Source organism: Asparagus officinalis, chromosome 1, assembly GCF_001876935.1.
Source record: "Asparagus officinalis chromosome 1, Aspof.V1, whole genome shotgun sequence".
In the NCBI taxonomy this organism is placed as follows: Eukaryota; Viridiplantae; Streptophyta; class Magnoliopsida; order Asparagales; family Asparagaceae; genus Asparagus; species Asparagus officinalis.
Window position 1 is genome coordinate 44,875,110 of NC_033794.1, and position 18,366 is coordinate 44,893,475.

The following is an 18,366-nucleotide window of genomic DNA, read 5'->3' on the forward strand; positions in this document are numbered from 1 at the left end:
CATGTAATCCGTATTATATTTCATAACACATTTCAACACGTTTCACAAACCACATTAAAAGAAAGCGAGATTCATATTTGTCTTAATGGACTATACAAACAACATAACTGGTGTGGTAAAAATAATAACCAAAAGTTGCAAGCGCAAATTATCAAGTCAAAGTCTAAAAAGTTATCAATCCTATGAGAAAGATGTTCGTAGAAATTTATCAAAATCGGTTCTTATTTTGTGTGTGTGACAACTAGGAGTGAAACAAGTGGTTTGCGGAGAGATAAGAAAAGTGGTTGTGAATATGTGCAAATAAAAACAAAAGGAGATTGAGACAAGAGAAAGAAATAAAGGAAAACAAAATCAAGAAAGAGAAAAATCAAAAATAAAGAGGAAAATGAAGAAGATAAAAGATGGAGGATTAAATTAGAGATATGATGAATCTAGAATTGAATCTACTAGTCAATTTTAATTATAAATTATGAACCATTCCCTTTTTATCACATTTTAATTTAGATTTATTAAGCATTGATTATCAAACTATTTAACAAAAACACAACCTATCAAATTATCATCTAAGCAAAATTAACATTCATGAAAAGAGCAACAACTAGATAGTAATTTTAGAATTCCTCCTACCAATTAGTTCTCTAGTTAATTATCCTAATCATGATTATTTTAAGCACAAGAGAATAATTCACAATTCATAAAAGAAATTAACTAGTTTCATACAATTCTAGAATTCCTACAAGAATTAGTTCCACATCTTAGAAAATAAAAATAAAGAAATAAAAAGGAGAGAATAAAAATAAAAACTAACTTCAAATAGGGTTCTAGCCTCTAAGTGAGAAAATGAAAAGAAAAGAATGAATAAAAACTAATTCCCTAGAGGGTTCTAACCTCTTGGTGAATAGTAAAAGAAAATAAAAATTATCTTCAAAGAGGGTTCTAGCCTCTAAGTGAGAAAATGAAAGGAAAAGAATAAATTAAAATAAAAACTAATTCCTAAGAGGGTTCTAGCCTGTTGGTGAATAGTGCAATAAAATAAAATCTACACTATGAAAGAAATTAAATCTATACTATAAAATAAAACTGTAAGAAAATAAAGACATGAATATAAATCTACTCTACAAGCATGAAAATAAATCTAATTCAAGAGGGTTCTAGCTCCTTAAATATCTAAAGCAAGAAAAAAAATATTATAAGAAAATAAAATGATGAAAGAGAAATTTTATATTCTAAGAGGGTTTTAGCCTCTTGATGAAGGCAAATCTTCATCTTGATCTTCATCTTCATCTCCTCTTCATCTTCATCATCAAAAAAAAGTGAAGAAAAAAATATGAAGAGGTGACAAAGAAATATTTTATTAATTGCAACAAAAAGTAATAATTTTGAAAGGTCTTGTCAATTAAGAGTAACTCTCTACTCCAAATAGAGTTTTTACAAAAAAAATCATACTCTAACCCTCACTCTCTATTCCTATTTATACCCCAAAATAATGAATAAGAACACCTGGATGAAACTTGGAGAACAAGAATTAAAATCTAGCCACAAATCTGATTCTGCCAACCACCAATCGGTTAACTTGGAGAACAAGAATTAAAATCTAGCCACAAATCTGATTCTGCCAACCACCAATCGGTTGGCCCCTTGGTTGGTTTTGGTTGGTTTGCATCAGATTTAAACATATTATGACACAAGAATTAAAAATATTTTATTAATTGCACCAATTTTATTTTGTTGATTTCTTAACCCGATTTCTTTATGTATCTTTGAGCTTTCTTGGGCCCTTTTTTGTCTTCATTTTTGGATGAAATCCAAGAGGTTTGAGTCTTTTGGGCTTTTTTCATTAATTCTTCATTAACCTATAAATTCAGATAAAACATAGTATTAGTGGTATATTTATTGATATATACTAGATAATAAGAGTATAAAATTATAATAAAAATATAATTTTAAATACCCCCACACCTAAACTTTTGTTAGTTCTCTAGCAAAGAAAGAAATAAAAGAGAAAGACATGAAAATACTAACTCACTTTCGCAGGTATCACGATTATATTTAGCGCATACAACAAGCCTTTAAACCCCTAGATTACCCTAGAGGACGAGTTGTAGTCTCGTGAGGGTTTGCAATGAATATACCCAAAAAATTTGGTTGACTTACCAATTTGAAGAAGTTGTAATAAATTAATTTACTTGATATATTTAAACATTCTAATTGAGGCTAGTTAGTACTTAAGAAAATATTTTTATTTATAACTCTAAGGTAAATCTCCTAGAAAATCATTTCATTATAGCTATACAAAACCAAGTCTAACTTAGAAATTTAATTTAAACGTTTTGAAAAGAACATTCTAACTCTTTGTTTTAAATAATTTTCAAGTCTCTTAATCCAAATTATTTTTCAAGAACATATATATACAAACTAAACAAGTGTTTTATGATTCCAATGGAATCATAAACAAACAAAGAAAAGTATAAAAGTGAAATTGATGAGGTGGACAAAAACTTTCCAAGTTGTGTCATAAATACACAACTTTACCAACAACAACCAAACAGCCCATAATTCCCAAACCTTCATCTTCGTCATCCCCCTCCTTCCCCAAAATCCCAGACCTAACCGCAGGACTCTTCGCCGATCTCCGCGGAAAATCCCCAAGCAAAATCCTGCTGCCCTCCTTCCCCAAGCGCCGGCGGCCCTCCTTCACCTCCGTATCCCAAATAAGCCGCCGATCTCTTTGCTGTCCCAGACCTCACCGTCGCCGCTGCCCTCCTTCCCCAAGCGCCGGCGGACCTCCTTGCCCAATCGCCGATAAGGATTAATTAGTCCAGTATCCTTGAAGACTCTGTATCCCAAACTTCTATATGCAAGGAGTATGAAAACCATCTAGGAGGAAAAGTGATGATGATCGTGATGATAATTTAGAAAGTTATAGGTTGATGTGATGAAAAGGGGCAAAAAAACGTTACATAGAATTATTGCTCAACAAGACTATACTTCTTATTAGGGCTTTAATGCTAAAGTTCATAAATTTATCAAAATTCTTAGAAAAAATTTCAAGTACTGTAATTGTAAATAAATACCTCAAGCAAGTTATAACTTCTAGGATTGTGTGGAACTTGCATGCCATGATGCTTCTTTAAGAAAAAAATCATGAATTAGTCCAGTATCCATATGCTAGGGCATAAAATTCTCATGCTTGTGAAATAGAAAGGAATAACAACCGGTGGTAGGGCATAAAAGTTTCATCCTTGAAGACTCACAGCTTTCAGATTGCTAACGTTTTCCTCACGGGACATGGAAACTCCTTGACATTACTGATCAATATCTGTAGCATTTTGCACAATTAGTTAAACATTCATCTTAATCTTTTTTGGGAAAATATAATATATAGTTCCATTACCGTCAGCATCAATGGCGTCAGAATCTTTAGGTGCAATATTATTTTTGGGTAGACTACTTTCATCATGCTTGTTTTTCTCTTTAATTTAACGGTTTGATGTATTCTCAATCTTTGGATGATATAATTATACTAATGGAAATTGAATTGTTCTCCTTAATTTAACTGTTTGATGTATTTTCAATCTTTGATATAATTATACTAATGGAAATTGAATTGTTCTCCTTAATTTAACTGTTTGATGTATTTTCAATCTTTAGATTAATTGAGATTTTAACATTTTGAAATTATTTAGAAGTTATTTTCTCCTTAATTTAACTGTTTTATGTATTTTTAATCTTTGGATGTTATAATTATACTAATTAAAATTGATTAATATTGTTTAGGTCGATTTCAATATGGCCGATGTTCATGTAGACAGTTTGATGACTGATAATGTGGAAGGAAGTGGATTTGTTGATTGTAGTAATACAAAGCATGAGTTGGAGCAAGAGAAAATTAATCATGTTAATTCTATTGATAATGGCAAGTCCAATACCGTGGAACCATGGATTGGAATGGAATTTCCCACATATACTGCTGCGTATGATTATTACAATGATTATGCAAAAATAAACGGATTCAGTGTCCGCATAAGCTCAGGCAATTACTCTAGGAAAGAAGGAAAAGAACTCATATCAAAGAAATTTGTTTGTAATAAGGAGGGTCTAAAATTTATAAATGATAAGAGAAAGCACGGAAAAATAGTCAAGCGTCGAAGAGATACTAGAGTCGGTTGCAAGGCGATGTTGCGGGTAAATCGTACTGATAAAGGTACATGGATAGTGAGCAAACTTGTTAATGAGCATACAAATCATAAGTTGACTAGTCCAGATAAGGTTAAGAATCATTATTCACATCGAAAGTTACATCGAACAAAAGGTTGTCGAAGTCTGATTGATAGTTTGCATGAAGAAGGGCTTCCGCCAGCAACAATTTCACGAGTAATAAATGTTCGAAGTCTGATTGATAGTTTGCATGAAGAAGGGCTTCCGCCAGCAACAATTTCACGAGTAATAAATGTTGGTAATGGGAATCGGGAGGAAATCGTCACACCGCAACAATGTAGTGATCATATCAGAAAACAGAGAAAGAATAACATGGGTAATGAATGCATATTAGTCATTCAAAAATTCATAGATAAAAGGACATTTGATCCAGATTTTTATTTTGCTATTGAATTAGATACTACAGGAACTATGAGGAGTGTATTTTGGGCAGATGGACGGGCAAGGGCATCATTCTTAAAGTTTCATGACGTTGTTGTTTTTGATGTTACATATAGAACTAACAAGTTAGCACTGCCTTTTGCTCCATTTACTGGTGTTAACCACCATAGACAGTCAACTTTGTTTGGTTGTGCACTACTTGCAGATGAGGAAGAAGACACATTTGTCAGGTTGTTTACTGAATGGGTTAAATGTATGAATGGGGTGGCTCCGCATGCTATTATTACAGACCAGGACAAAGCTATATGTAATGCCATTCAAAGAGTGTTTCCAAATACTCGACATCGCTATTGCAAATGGCATCTTGGCAAGCACATGGTTGATCATTTATTATATCTACAAAAGTTGCATGGAGAAGAGTTTGCAAACTACTTTAATAGATGGTGGCATAGCAAGACAGTTGAAACATGTATTCAGCAATGGGATGAGTTAAAAGAAAAGTTCAATATAGAAGAAAATGAGGAAGGTTGGTTACAAACCATGTACAGAAATAGAACACATTGGGTTCCATGCTATCTCAAAGATACTTTCTTTGCAGGAATGACATCAAGCCAACGTAGTGAAAGTATAAATGCCTTCTTTGACACATACGTCAACTCACAAACATTGTTGCCCGACTTTGTTGAGCAATATGATAAAGCAATATTATCACGTCATTCTCAAGAATTAAGTGAAGATTTTGCTACTTTGAATACAAAGCCTGTGATGCATCTAAACCATCCGATTGAGATTCAAGCTGGAGAGTCATATACAAGAGCTATATTTGAGAGGTTTCAAGATGAGCTTAAAGCTTCTGTATCTTTGTTTCATGATGAGATGGGAAAAGAAGAATCAATTTCTAAATACATAGTTGGCTCGCTCTCTACTGAAAGAAGTGTATGGGAGCATGTAGTTTATAATCAAAATGAACAGACGGTCGACCGGTCCGGTCGACCGCTCCCATGACCATTCCTCAGAATTTTCTAGAGAGGTCGTCGGTCGACCGGTACGGTCGACCGAAATCTCGATTTTCTAATCGGTCGACCGTGCCGGTCGACCGACGGTGGTTCTGTTTGTTTTCCAAGTTTTCGAAGCAGCTCGCGGTCGACCGAATTTTTCGTTCGGTCGACCGACGTGATTTTTCGGTCGACGAAGGTTTATTTCGGACGACCGAAATTTTCTTTCAGTCAACCGCGACTTTTTTAAAACGGTCGTTTGCCTCGATTGTTGTGCTTTCACTTAATAGTGTTTGGCACAGTCTGAGCTAACAACCTGAAAAGGAGATTATCTTCCTAAATGGGAAGATTGGGTTTTGTTTTCAAATGATTTTATCTTTTCTATAAAACCCCCCAGTCTTCTTCTTCTTTAGTAGCCCTAACGTTTGCAAAACCAGAGAGCCTTTTTTTTTTCCTGAGTAAAATTTTCAAAGTCTGTTTTCTCTCTGTTTTTATGTGTGTTTCACTTCCCAGCTTCAGTAAACCTTCTCTTTGCTATAGGGGCTGTGTAAAGAGAGGTTCTTGCATCTTTTCTTCTGCTGTGATTAGTGAGATCTGTGAAGATCTACTGTGAGGGAGTGTGATCTGTTGAGATCAAACTGTGTAGTGAGAGAGATCGTGTGGGATCGCTGTGTAGACGAAGTTCCGGCTTCCAAACCGGGTGTGTAGTGGATTTCTCCTCGAGAGTGGGGAGCGGGGACGTAGGCCAGAGGGCCGAACCTCGTTAACACATCGCGCGTCAAGGATAACGAACTCCTAACCCTATCTCTCTTACTTTTATCGTATTTTTGTTTTGTGTTTTGCTTGTGCTGAATTTATATTGCATATTAGAGCCTCTTGACCCTAATCACCCCCCCTCTAGGGTCCAACAATTGGTATCAGAGCTTGGTCTCTATATCAGTTTTTGGTTTAACAACCTTAGAGAAAAGATCTAATGGAGGCCTCTTTGAATATGCATATGTTGGAAGGACAATCCACCACTAGACCACCTCTCTTCACAGGGACCAATTTTGCTTATTGGAAGGCTAGGATGAGAATTTACCTTCGTTGCATTGATCTTGACATCCTAGGGCTTATAGAAAAGAAATATGTAGAGAAGTCCAAAGTTGAGAACATGTCCGATGATGAAAGGCACCTTGCCAATCTCAATGCTAAGGCCATGAACGCCTTAATCTGTGGTCTTTCCCCCAATGAATACAATAGGGTTTCCACGTGTGCAACCGCATACGAAATTTGGCAAAAATTATGTGTCACACATGAAGGAACACCCCAAGTTAAGGAATCTAAGATTAGTGGACTCATGCATGATTATGAGCTATTTAAAATGCTTCCTAATGAATCCATTGATGCTATGTTTTCCCGTTTTACTAATATCATCAATGAATTACATGGTCTAGATAAGCAATTATCCATTCAAGAGATGAACTACAAGATACTTCGCTCATTGACTCCGGCATGGGAGCCCAAGGCTACGGCCATTGAGGAAGCTCATGACCTCACTATCTTAGCTCTTGATAGTCTCATCGGAAAGCTCAAAGTGCATGAGAAGAAGCTCAAGGGGAAGGAGAAGGAGGAAGTGCCATCACGAGAAGTTGAGGAGCCGTCACCAAAGTTGAAGACCATAGCTCTCAAGGGAGCTAGTGACAACTCATCTTCGTCGTCGGAGAGTGAAGTTGATTTTTCTAGAGAAGTGGCTCATCTCTCTAGAAGAATCTCTAGACTTATAAAAATGAACAAAAAATTTAACCCTCGATCTAACAACAAGTTTTCCTCTCGTGTAGGTAAATGTTTTGAGTGCAATGAACCGGGTCACATCGCTAAGGATTGCCCCAAGCTCAAAGAAAAGTACATGAAGTACAAGAAGAAGAAGGCTATGTATGCCGGATGGGAAGAATCCGAACCAAGTGACTCGGATAGTGATGAAGAAGGAGCCAAACTTGCTCTTCATGACCCAAATGTTTGTTTCATGGCAAATGAACATGAGGTAATATCCGAGGCCGAAAGTGAATCTTTTTATATGCAATGTGACATAGCTATGGCTTTAGAAGAGTTGAACTTTGAATTTAAAAGAATGTCTAAAGAATACTCTTCTTTCAAAAAATTGCATGCCTCTTGTGATATTAAGCTAGAACAACTAACAACCTCTCTTGCTCTAAAAGATGAATTGCTTGGAGATCTCGATTTTGAGAACAAGCAATTAAGATCAAAGATTGAAAGACTAGAAATTGAGGGTTGTAGGACTAGACCCACTCATGCTTATGCCAACTACAATCACCATGGTAGAAATAGGTTTCATGGTTCTAACATTCGTACATACAAAAGAAATTTTGTATGCACCTATTGTATGAGACATGGACACATTTCTACTCATTGTAGAATTAAAGACAATGAAGATTTTTATGGTTTGATATGGGTACCCAAAGGTACCAAAACTACTAACCACCAAGGACCCAAGACATGGGTACCTAAAGCTACTACACCTTCATCTTCTTCTTTTGTAGGGAACGTCACGGCAACGACGTAAGGAGATGTGGTACCTTGATAGTGGTTGCTCACATCATATGACGGGCAACAAAGAGTTATTTGCAACCCTATCAAGGATTGAAGGAGGCAATGTCTCCTTCGGTGGTGGTGAGAAAGGTAAAATCATTGGTATCGGTTCTATTGGTAAGAAACCCTCACCCATTATTGAAGATGTTTATTTAGTAAATGGCTTGAATCATAATCTTCTTAGCATTAGCCAATTAAGTGATAAAGGTTTTGATATTTCTTTTAAACCGGATAAATGCATCATTAGTATGGATGGAAAAATTGTTTTTATTGCAAATCGCAAGTCTAATGTTTACATTTTTGAGATGAATGAGTTAGTGAATCAAGATGTGAAGTGTCTTGCGGCAATTGATGAAAATCCTTGGATTTGGCACAAGAGACTTGGACATGCAAATATGGAGTTAATATCAAAATTGTCTAAGAAGAATCTTGTGAAAGGGCTACCTAGCTTGCACTTCATAAAAGATACAATTTGTGAGGATTGTGCCAAAGGTAAACAAACAAAGTCTTCTTTCAAATCCATCCATGAGGTATCGACTTCTAAACCCTTGCAATTACTTCATCTTGATTTATTTGGTCCTATGCGTGTTACCTCTCTTGGAGGCAAACACTATGTTTTTGTGATTATTGATGATTTTTCTCGTTTTACATGGACAATATTTCTTGCTAAGAAAAATGATTGTTTTGAAGAATTTGCTAATCATGTTAAAAGAATTGAAAATGAAAAGGATTTGAAAGTTGTTAAAATAAGAAGTGATCATGGTGGTGAATTTCAAAATGAATTTTTCTATGATTTTTGTGCTCATCATGGTATAACTCATATGTTTTCCGCTCCTAGAACACCACAACAAAATGGTGTTGTTGAACGGAAAAATCGTACCATACAAGAGATGGCACGCACTATGTTAAACTCATTTGATTTACCAAAATATTTTTGGGCGGAAGCCGTCAATACGGCTTGCCCTGTTTTAAATCGTGTTTTGATTAGACCAAAGCTTAAGAAAACTCCTTATGAACTTTATTATGGAAAAACTCCTTTCATTGGTTATTTTCGTGTCTTTGGTTGCAAATGCTTTATTTTAAATACAAAAGATCACCATGATAAATTTGATTCCAAAATTGATGTTGGTATTTTCTTGGGTTATGCACCTCGAAGTAAGGCTTATAGGGTCTTCAATAAACGAAGCCTCGTTGTTGAAGAGTCTATAAACGTTACTTTTGATGAGACTAATGTTGGCTCTCAAGTTGTGTTGCCTAGGAAAGATGATGATGATGATATTGAGGGAGGATTGGACTTGTTGCAAATCAATGACACTCCCTCTATAGAAGTTCAAAAGGATGTGGATAGCACAAACGCTCAAGATCAAGTTGAACCACCTAAAGCTTGGAAATTCACATCAAATCATCCAAAGGAACAAATCATTGGGAGCCCTTCAAAAGGAGTTATAACTCGCTCAAAAGCCTTGAGTGAATGTGGTAATGTTGCATTTCTATCTCAACTAGAACCTAAAAAGGTTAATGATGCTTTAAATGATGAGTTTTGGGTTTTGGCTATGCATGAAGAATTAAACAATTTTCAAAGAAATGAAGTTTGGAAGTTAGTTCCTAGACCTAACAATGCTAGTGTTATTGGTACAAAATGGGTTTTTAGAAACAAACTTGATGAACATGGCATTGTAACTAGAAATAAAGCACGTTTGGTTGCCCAAGGATACAATCAAGAGGAGGGCATAGACTATGATGAAACCTTTGCACCGGTTGCAAGGTTGGAATCTATTAGGATGTTTTTGGCATTTGCTAGTTTTAAAAATTTCAAACTATTTCAAATGGATGTCAAAAGTGCTTTCTTAAATGGTTTTATAGAAGAGGAAGTGTATGTTGAGCAACCCCCCGGTTTTATAGATCATGCTTTTCCTAATCATGTTTACCGGGTACAAAAAGCTTTATATGGGTTGAAACAAGCTCCTAGGGCTTGGTATGCTCGCCTCTCTAGTTTTCTTATTGAAAATGGTTTTTCAAAAGGAACAATTGATAACACACTTTTTGTGAGAAAAAGGAAAAATGATTTCATTTTAGTTCAAATATATGTGGATGACATTATTTTTGGTGCTACTAATGAATCCTTGTGCAAGGAATTTTCTAAAGTTATGCAGGATCACTTTGAGATGAGTATGATGGGAGAGCTTACATTCTTTCTCGGGCTCCAAGTCAAGCAAACTAAGGATGGGATCTTCATTTCACAAAGCAAGTATGCGAAGGAATTGGTGAAGAAATTCAAGTTGGAGAATTCTAAGCATGCGCCTACTCCCATGAGTACTAGTGTTAAGCTTGATGCGGATGAGAGTGGTGAAGATGTGGACCAAAAACTATACCGAGGTATGATAGGTAGTCTTCTTTATCTCACCGCTAGTAGACCCGACATCATGTTTAGTGTATGTGCATGTGCACGTTTTCAAGCGTCTCCAAAAGCATCTCATTTAATTGCGGTTAAAAGGATCATTAAGTATGTTAATGGAACTTTTAACCTTGGTTTATTTTATCCAAGAAGCACTTCTTTTGATTTATATGGTTTTTGTGATGCCGACTTTGCCGGATGTAAGGTAGATCGCAAGAGTACTAGTGGAACATGCCAATTCTTAGGAAATTCCCTTGTTTCTTGGGCTTCCAAGAAACAAAATTGTGTTGCATTGTCCACTACGGAAGCGGAATACATTGCCGCCGGCTTATGTTGTGCTCAAGTTTTATGGATGAAACAAAGTTTAGTTGACTATGATTTGAATTTTCAAAATATTAAAATCTTTTGTGATAACACAAGTGCCATAAATATTTCCAAAAATTCGGTTTTGCATTCTAGAACTAAGCATATTGACGTGCGCCATCATTTCTTACGCGATCATGTAGAGAGACAAGATGTATCCCTAGTATTTGTTGACACCAAATCTCAACTAGCGGATATATTTACTAAGCCTCTTGGAGAGGATGATTTTTGTCGCATAAGAAATGGTTTGGGCTTATGCACTATGTGAAAGTTCTACATTGCTTGCTTGTTTAGTTGCATCTTGCATTTTGTATTTCTTTCCCCATTTTTGATGGTGACAAAGGGGGAGAGAAATCTCCTCATTTGTTGCATATATTTAGGGGGAGCTCATAGATAGGGGGAGCACCTATCTATAAGCTATTTCATTTTTGCTCTTATATAATGGTTGGTTGTCATCATCAAAAAGGGGGAGATTGTTAGCCCTTATGTTTTGATGATGTTCTTACAACCACCATTATCGGTACTAATGGCTTATTGAGTGTAAATGTAGTAAGTTCATTTATCAAGCTCGTTAGTGCCATTAACGGAGGATGGATGGAATATACGCTACAACGAAGATATCCAAAGGAGGATGAGGCCAAGAGATGAAGCAACGTTATTTCAAGAACGACAAATTCGACTAAAAGCTTCATCCGATTCAAGCTATATCAAAGCTCAAGTATTGCTTTCAATATGAGGATATTAGCTTTCTTTTGTTTTTCTCTCTAGTGCTAGAATGTAGGCAAAGAGTTACTGAGTTTACTTGAAGCTATTGGGAATCACACACACGTTTTCATACTTGTGTTTTTAAGCGTTTTTCACAAAATACTATTTTTCACAAGTATGAGGACCTATCTGCAAAATTCTTTTTCCAAACAGTTTGTTTTTAGTATTAAAAACATTTTACAAAGTTTCAGATTTTTCAGAGGTCAAATAAATATTTTGCAAATATTTAAAGTTGGTCAAAAACCTGTTTTCTGAAGAATGTCAGAAAGCGGTCGACCGGTCCGGTCGACATTTTCTAGAGAGGTCGTCGGTCGACCGGTACGGTCGACCGAAATCTCGATTTTCAAATCGGTCGACCGGGCCGGTCGACCGACGATGGTTCTGTTTGTTTTCCAAGTTTTCGAAGCAGCTCGCGGTCGACCGAATTTTTCGTTCGGTCGACCGACGTGATTTTTCGGTCGACCGAAGGTTTATTTCGGACGACCGAAATTTTCTTTCAGTCAACCGTGACTTTTTTAAAACGGTCGTTTTCCTCGATTGTTGTGCTTTCACTTAATAGTGTTTGGCACAGTCTGAGCTAACAACCTGAAAAGGAGATTATCTTCCTAAATGGGAAGATTGGGTTTTGTTTTCAAATGATTTTATCTTTTCTATAAAACCCCCCAGTCTTCTTCTTCTTCAGTAGCCCTAACGTATGCAAAATCAGAGAGCCTTTTTTTTTTCCTGAGTAAAATTTTCAAAGTCTGTTTTCTCTCTGTTTTTAAGTGTGTTTCACTTCCCAGCTTCAGTAACCTTCTCTTTAAGGGCTGTGTAAAGAGAGGTTCTTGCATTTCTTTCTTCTGCTGTGTGAGTGAGATCTGTGGAGATCTACTGTGAGGGAGTGTGATCTGTTGAGATCAAACTGTGTAGTGAGAGAGATCTGTGGAGATCGCTGTGTAGACGAAGTTCCGGCTTCCAAACCGGGTGTGTAGTGGATTTCTCCTCGAGAGTGGGGAGCGGGGACGTAGGCCAGAGGGCCGAACCTCGTTAACACATCGCGCGTCAAGGATAACGAACTCCTAACCCTATCTCTCTTACTTTTATCGTATTTTTGTTTTGTGTTTTGCTTGTGCTGAATTTATATTGCATATTAGAGCCTCTTGACCCTAATCACCCCCCCTCTAGGGTCCAACAGGTTGGTTACAAACCATGTACAGAAATAGAACACATTGGGTTCCATGCTATCTCAAAGATACTTTCTTTGCGGGAATGACATCAAGCCAACGTAGTGAAAGCATAAATGCCTTCTTTGACACATACGTCAAGTCACAAACATTGTTTCCCGACTTTGTTGAGCAATATGATAAAGCAATATTATCGCGTCGTTCTCAAGAATTAAGTGAAGATTTTGCTACTTTGAATACAACGCCTGTGATGCATCTAAACCATCCGATTGAGATTCAAGCTGGAGAGTCATATACAAGAGCTATATTTGAGAGGTTTCAAGATGAGCTTAAAGCTTCTGTATCTTTGTTTCATGATGAGATGGAAAAAGAAGAATCAATTTCTAAATACATAGTTGGCTCGCTCTCTACTGAAAGAAGTGTATGGGAGCAAGTAGTTTATAATCAAAATGAACAGAGAATAACATGTACATGTGCTATGCTTGAGACCGAAGGAATATTATGTAGGCATGCCATTCATATTATGATATCGAATCAGTTGGTAAGAATTCCTGAAGAATACATTATGCATAGATGGACAATGAATGCAAGGCACCGTAATATTGGAGTCTCTAATGTGTTGTTGGAAAAAAACTTTAATAGTAATAGAGAACAATGGAGTACTTTGCGTTCTTGGGCTTTGAGAGCAAAATTTAATAACGTGATGGAATGTGCACATGAATCACCTATGGTCTTTGATGAAATGCATAACTTTTTTCTAACTTGATGGAAAAACATGAAAAAGATATCAGTGCTAAGCAAATCAAAGGGACTGAAGCTACGAGTCGGGTTGAATCTAGTACTCATTCCCATAATATTGAGAAACTCCCTCAAATCACTGTTCGTGACCCTCTCAAGTCTACAAAATATAAGGGACGACCGAGAACAATTAGTAGATTGAAATCGGGACTTGAACAAGCACAGGAAAAAGAGGAGATAAAAAAGAGGACATGCGGCAGATGTGGTCAAAAGGGACATTATAAAAGTAGTTGCACTAATTCTCTTGTTGCTGACCTATCAAATAACTAGGTATTTTAATGTTTAATTGTTCACAAAGCTATTTACATTAGTTGAGTGATGCATCTTATTTACAACTAGTTCCATTTATTCAATTGATTCTTGTTTATTTATACATGCAGAATTTGAAGTTCACCATCCGACTCCGAAAAACAACTAGGTATTTTGATGTTTAATTTCTTTTTTCTTGCACTCTTAGTAAAATTTTCATTCACTTTGTTTTTTCTGTCAATACTTTTATGTCACCAGAAATACGCCAACTAGAATGATACTACAAGGAGGGTGGGGGTCTATGTGCGGTTACTGTATATTTTAATTTCATCTCCATGTTTCTACCGATGAAGTTATTTTTTTTCCAATTGGAGGGAAGTGTTGTGCCTTTGACTTATCTTGTTGCTTTGCTATTGCCTTTCATATTACTGCTCCCAGTCTATTCATGCCAGAACCAGAAGATGTAGTTGCACATGGAGACGCAAGCCTTTCTGTTGACGATTTTTTGACTCGGGCAGTTTCTACGAGTATAGCCAACTGAGCTTCAGCTTGGCATGTTTCTAGAGTTTGCAATTCATGTAATATAAGACTTTGGAATTTGTGCAATAGTCGGTTGCATCTATAGTTCTATTAGTACATTCTAATGGGTCTCCTTTGACTTATATCGTTCACGAGAATCAAGAATTTTAATCAATGAGGTACCAGGTTTGAATCATTCAGGCTTTTGTTGCTATACTTACATCGGATCATTGCCTAAGCCTCCTTTTCTGAAGGAAATTGAAGTTTTATGCTTATCAGTGTTTCATCCTTTCCAATTTCAAAATTTTGAGAAATATTAATCAAATGTACTGTAAAAGTAATCTCGGTAAAAGTAATGCTTCTTCCTGTATGGTAAAAGTAATGGTCGCTTACAGAAATAAACCCACTCCAAATAGGAATTTGACTTGTACTATTAGCTTATATGGCTGGGTCAACTTCAAACCAAGCAAACACTAAACTAGCTAATTTGGTCAGAAAACATTTAGCAACGATCCCCAGAGCACTTCCCTCGATGAATACTTGGTGTCCGACACACCTGGAAATATTATGCACGTTCATTTTGTCCGAGTGTATAAAAAATCTCTTGTGAAGGAATGAAATGAGCTATTACATACAAAATCATCTCTCTTTTGTTTCAGTATCAACCTCCCTCCGATGTTTTACTATCCTCCAAGTATTCAAACATTGCTTATTTCAAATTTGTTCTAATTTCATCATTTTTTGCAAGAATACAGAAATGTGACAGTTAAAAAGTGCATAATCTAAAGTAAAAACCACATAATGAACAGCCAGAGAAACAGAAGAACAGAAAAAAATGATGAGAACTAGAAAAGAGAAGGTGAAGAACAAAAGAGATATTGGGTAATTAAGAAAAAACAAAATGATGAGAAACAAAAGAACAGAAAAAAGAAGGTGAAATTCCATCAGCCAGAAAAGTCATAAATCAACAAGGATCCTCTGAGGCTTCGCTATCCTTCTCCTTGATCATATTGATCAGCCAGAGAAATAGGAACAAAAAAAGAAGGTGAAGAACAAAAAAAGATATTGGGTAATTAAGAAAAAACAAAATGATGAGAACAAAATGTGTTTCTAGTTTCTCATTCTCCAAAACAATGCATTATTACTCAAAATAAATACATCATGACGAAGTGGCAAGCAAAAGCACAGAACGGGGTTCTGCCCATATTTTTAGCAACGCAAGTGAACAAGCTGACAGTCCCAAAAAGGGGTCGCACATATAAACTGAATCCAAAAGATGCATCAGCTGCAATCCTGTTCATATTTGTGTCTTCTGAGAAAATAAGTCTTTGGAAATTCCATCAAAGCCTATCCTAATATACAAAAGTACAGCATTTTGAAGACTTCCAAAGCTTCATCAGCATTAGGCTTTGTTGACACAGATCCGTTGCCCTTACAAAAACTGAAAAATAGATAAATATTAGAAAGGTAAACTGCGATGTCGCTATGAGGTGTCGTAACTGCAATTTGACAATTTTACACATTTCATAGTTGCTGCAAGGCAAAATGATGCAAAAACATGTAACAATGTGGTGAAATTCCATCACTGATAGCCATAATTGAAAGGGAATAATGGTTTGTAAGCTTCTACTACTAAGGCAAAGGTACATGGACCTAGTACTAGTCATAAATGAAACATGTACGAAACGAATGCATACCAATCAATTGTTCTTAATCTTCTGATTGTCATGATTATTACTAGTCATACATGAAGCGTGTATGAAAATTCCTATCAATCATGAATGTATAAATGTGGTACAGAGGTTCAGAACTTACGGCATTGTTACATGATGATATAGCAGCTTCAGCTTCCTACAGATGAGAATGAGACAAAGCCAAAGCCACTAGATTTTGAGGTTCCAGCCACTTCAGATGAGAATGACTTATTGCTAGGATGATGAACTTCAAATTCTGCCTGTATAAATAAACAAGAATCAGATGAATAATTAAAACTAGCTGTAAATAAGATGTATCAGTCAACTAATATTAATCAGTCATCAAACTGTCTACATGAACATCAGCCATATTAAAATTGACCTAAACAATATTAATCAATTTCCATTAGTATAACTATATCATCCAAAGATTTAAAATACATCAAACAGTTAAATAAAACATTAAAGAAATTACACAACACATGCAATGTTTTAGAAATTTGAAATAAAATTCAAGTACACAGAAAATGTAAGAATTCTTCCTTGCATATCATCCCCTACACCTGGTCCAAGTACTTCCCAGCCACCATCCTGCAAAAGAATTCTTCTTGATAGCCTGTAATAATCCTACTATGGTATTCTCTACATGTTTCATTTTTTTGCCCCTTTTCATCACATCAACCTATAACTTTCTAAATTATCATCACGATCATCATCACTTTTCCTCCTAGATGGTTTTCATACTCCTTGCATATAGAAGTTTGGGATACGGAGTCTTCAAGGATACTGGACTAATTAATCCTTACCGGCGATTGGGCAAGGAGGTCCGCCGGCGCTTGGGGAAGGAGGGCAGCGGCGACGGTGAGGTCTGGGACAGCAAAGAGATCGGCGGCTTATTTGGGATACGGAGGTGAAGGAGGGCCGCCGGCGCTTGGGGAAGGAGGGCAGCAGGATTTTGCTTGGGGATTTTCCACGGAGATCGACGAAGAGTCCTGCGGTTAGGTCTGGGATTTTGGGGAAGGAGGGGGATGACGAAGATGAAGGTTTGGGAATTATTTGCTTTTGGGATACGAAGCTTATTAATTAGGAAAGACAACTAGAGTTTGTGATATTTTTCATCTAGGTCCTTCATCTTTTGTAAATTTAACCGATATATATATATATATTACTCTTTATCCCTTGGTGATTTTGTTCTACTTCATCGGCCTTTCTAAGTGACCATTTAATGAGTTTTTGGCTAATAAATCCCAACCCAATTGGGCTTAGGTTATTAAGCATGGAAAAAATCCTTGGACTTAATTACTCGGTCAACTTTGGCTATAAAATAGAATCACCTTGAGTTTCAAGAGAGTTTTTATTGGTTTCCATTTTTTGCACTTTTCTTTTTCTTTTTTTCTTTTTTTTTATTTTTTTTAAATGAACAAGAAACTCTCAAATGAGAGAAAAATAAATTCTTTTTATTATTTATACTATTATGACACAAAAAGTGAAAATGTAGAATAACATATTGAATATGAAAAACTCGTATTTTACATCAAATGCTACCTTATTACTAAAAAATCTACCCCATATTTTAAAAAAGTCTAAGATGATAAACTCAAAAAGGTGCTTAAATTCTGTGTATTCCGAATGTTTTAATAAATTCTACATCAGTTAAAGGTAGGTATCAATGGTGTCATGCATTTTGAATTTCTGATTGAACTTAGATTCTTTATTTATGAAAGTTTTTTCTATCACAACCAATTCTTCTTTAAAAATTTCCTCAACCCAAGATTCATGGTTGAGGTATGAACTTTTGGTTGTTGTTTGTTTTCTAAGACCCTAAGTTCATCCACAAATAGTTTTTCAAAACTAAGATCAGATAAACACGTAACAAACACAGTTCCTTTGTTTTGGGAGACCAGATTTGATCTTATTTCTTCTAACGTCTTCAGTTCCACACTAAATATTTACTCAAAACTCAGATTTGACTCATTCTCTTCTTCTAACTCTTCAATCAAACTCTCATGAATGTAATTTATTTCTAGAGGCTGATTATTTGGTTGGTTCTATGGATTGAAAATCTTAAGATCAGCAGTCAAATTCTCAAAGGATAATTTTATTTAACCAGTTTTACAGTTGATGGGAGCATTAGAAGTGGCTAAGATCAGTCTTCCAAAGATGACAGGTATCTGTCCTTTTGGTTTGAAAACAGACTGTGATTCCAAGACTACGAAATCCATTGGAAAAATAAAATT

General features: G+C 35.9%; 1 protein-coding gene and 1 long non-coding RNA gene across 2 annotated transcripts; one reads left to right on the top strand and one right to left on the bottom strand.

Moving 5' to 3' along the window:
* LOC109833832 (protein FAR1-RELATED SEQUENCE 5-like) lies at positions 3,790-12,497 on the top strand. Its single transcript, XM_020401661.1, has 2 exons — positions 3,790-5,547; positions 12,489-12,497. Exons 1-2 carry the CDS (start codon positions 3,790-3,792, stop codon positions 12,495-12,497), a joined length of 1,767 nt encoding a protein of 588 aa, XP_020257250.1.
* Positions 15,482-17,178, bottom strand: LOC109842314. The gene is made up of 3 exons (XR_002247311.1): positions 16,936-17,178; positions 16,251-16,389; positions 15,482-15,876 (listed from the first exon to the last, which is right to left on the bottom strand). It is a non-coding gene; the product is annotated as an uncharacterized LOC109842314 (long non-coding RNA).

Coding starts and splice junctions, on each gene's coding strand:
- LOC109833832 (XM_020401661.1), top strand. CDS start 3,790: ATGGCCGATGTTCATGTAGACAGTTTGATGACTGATAATGTGGAAGGA.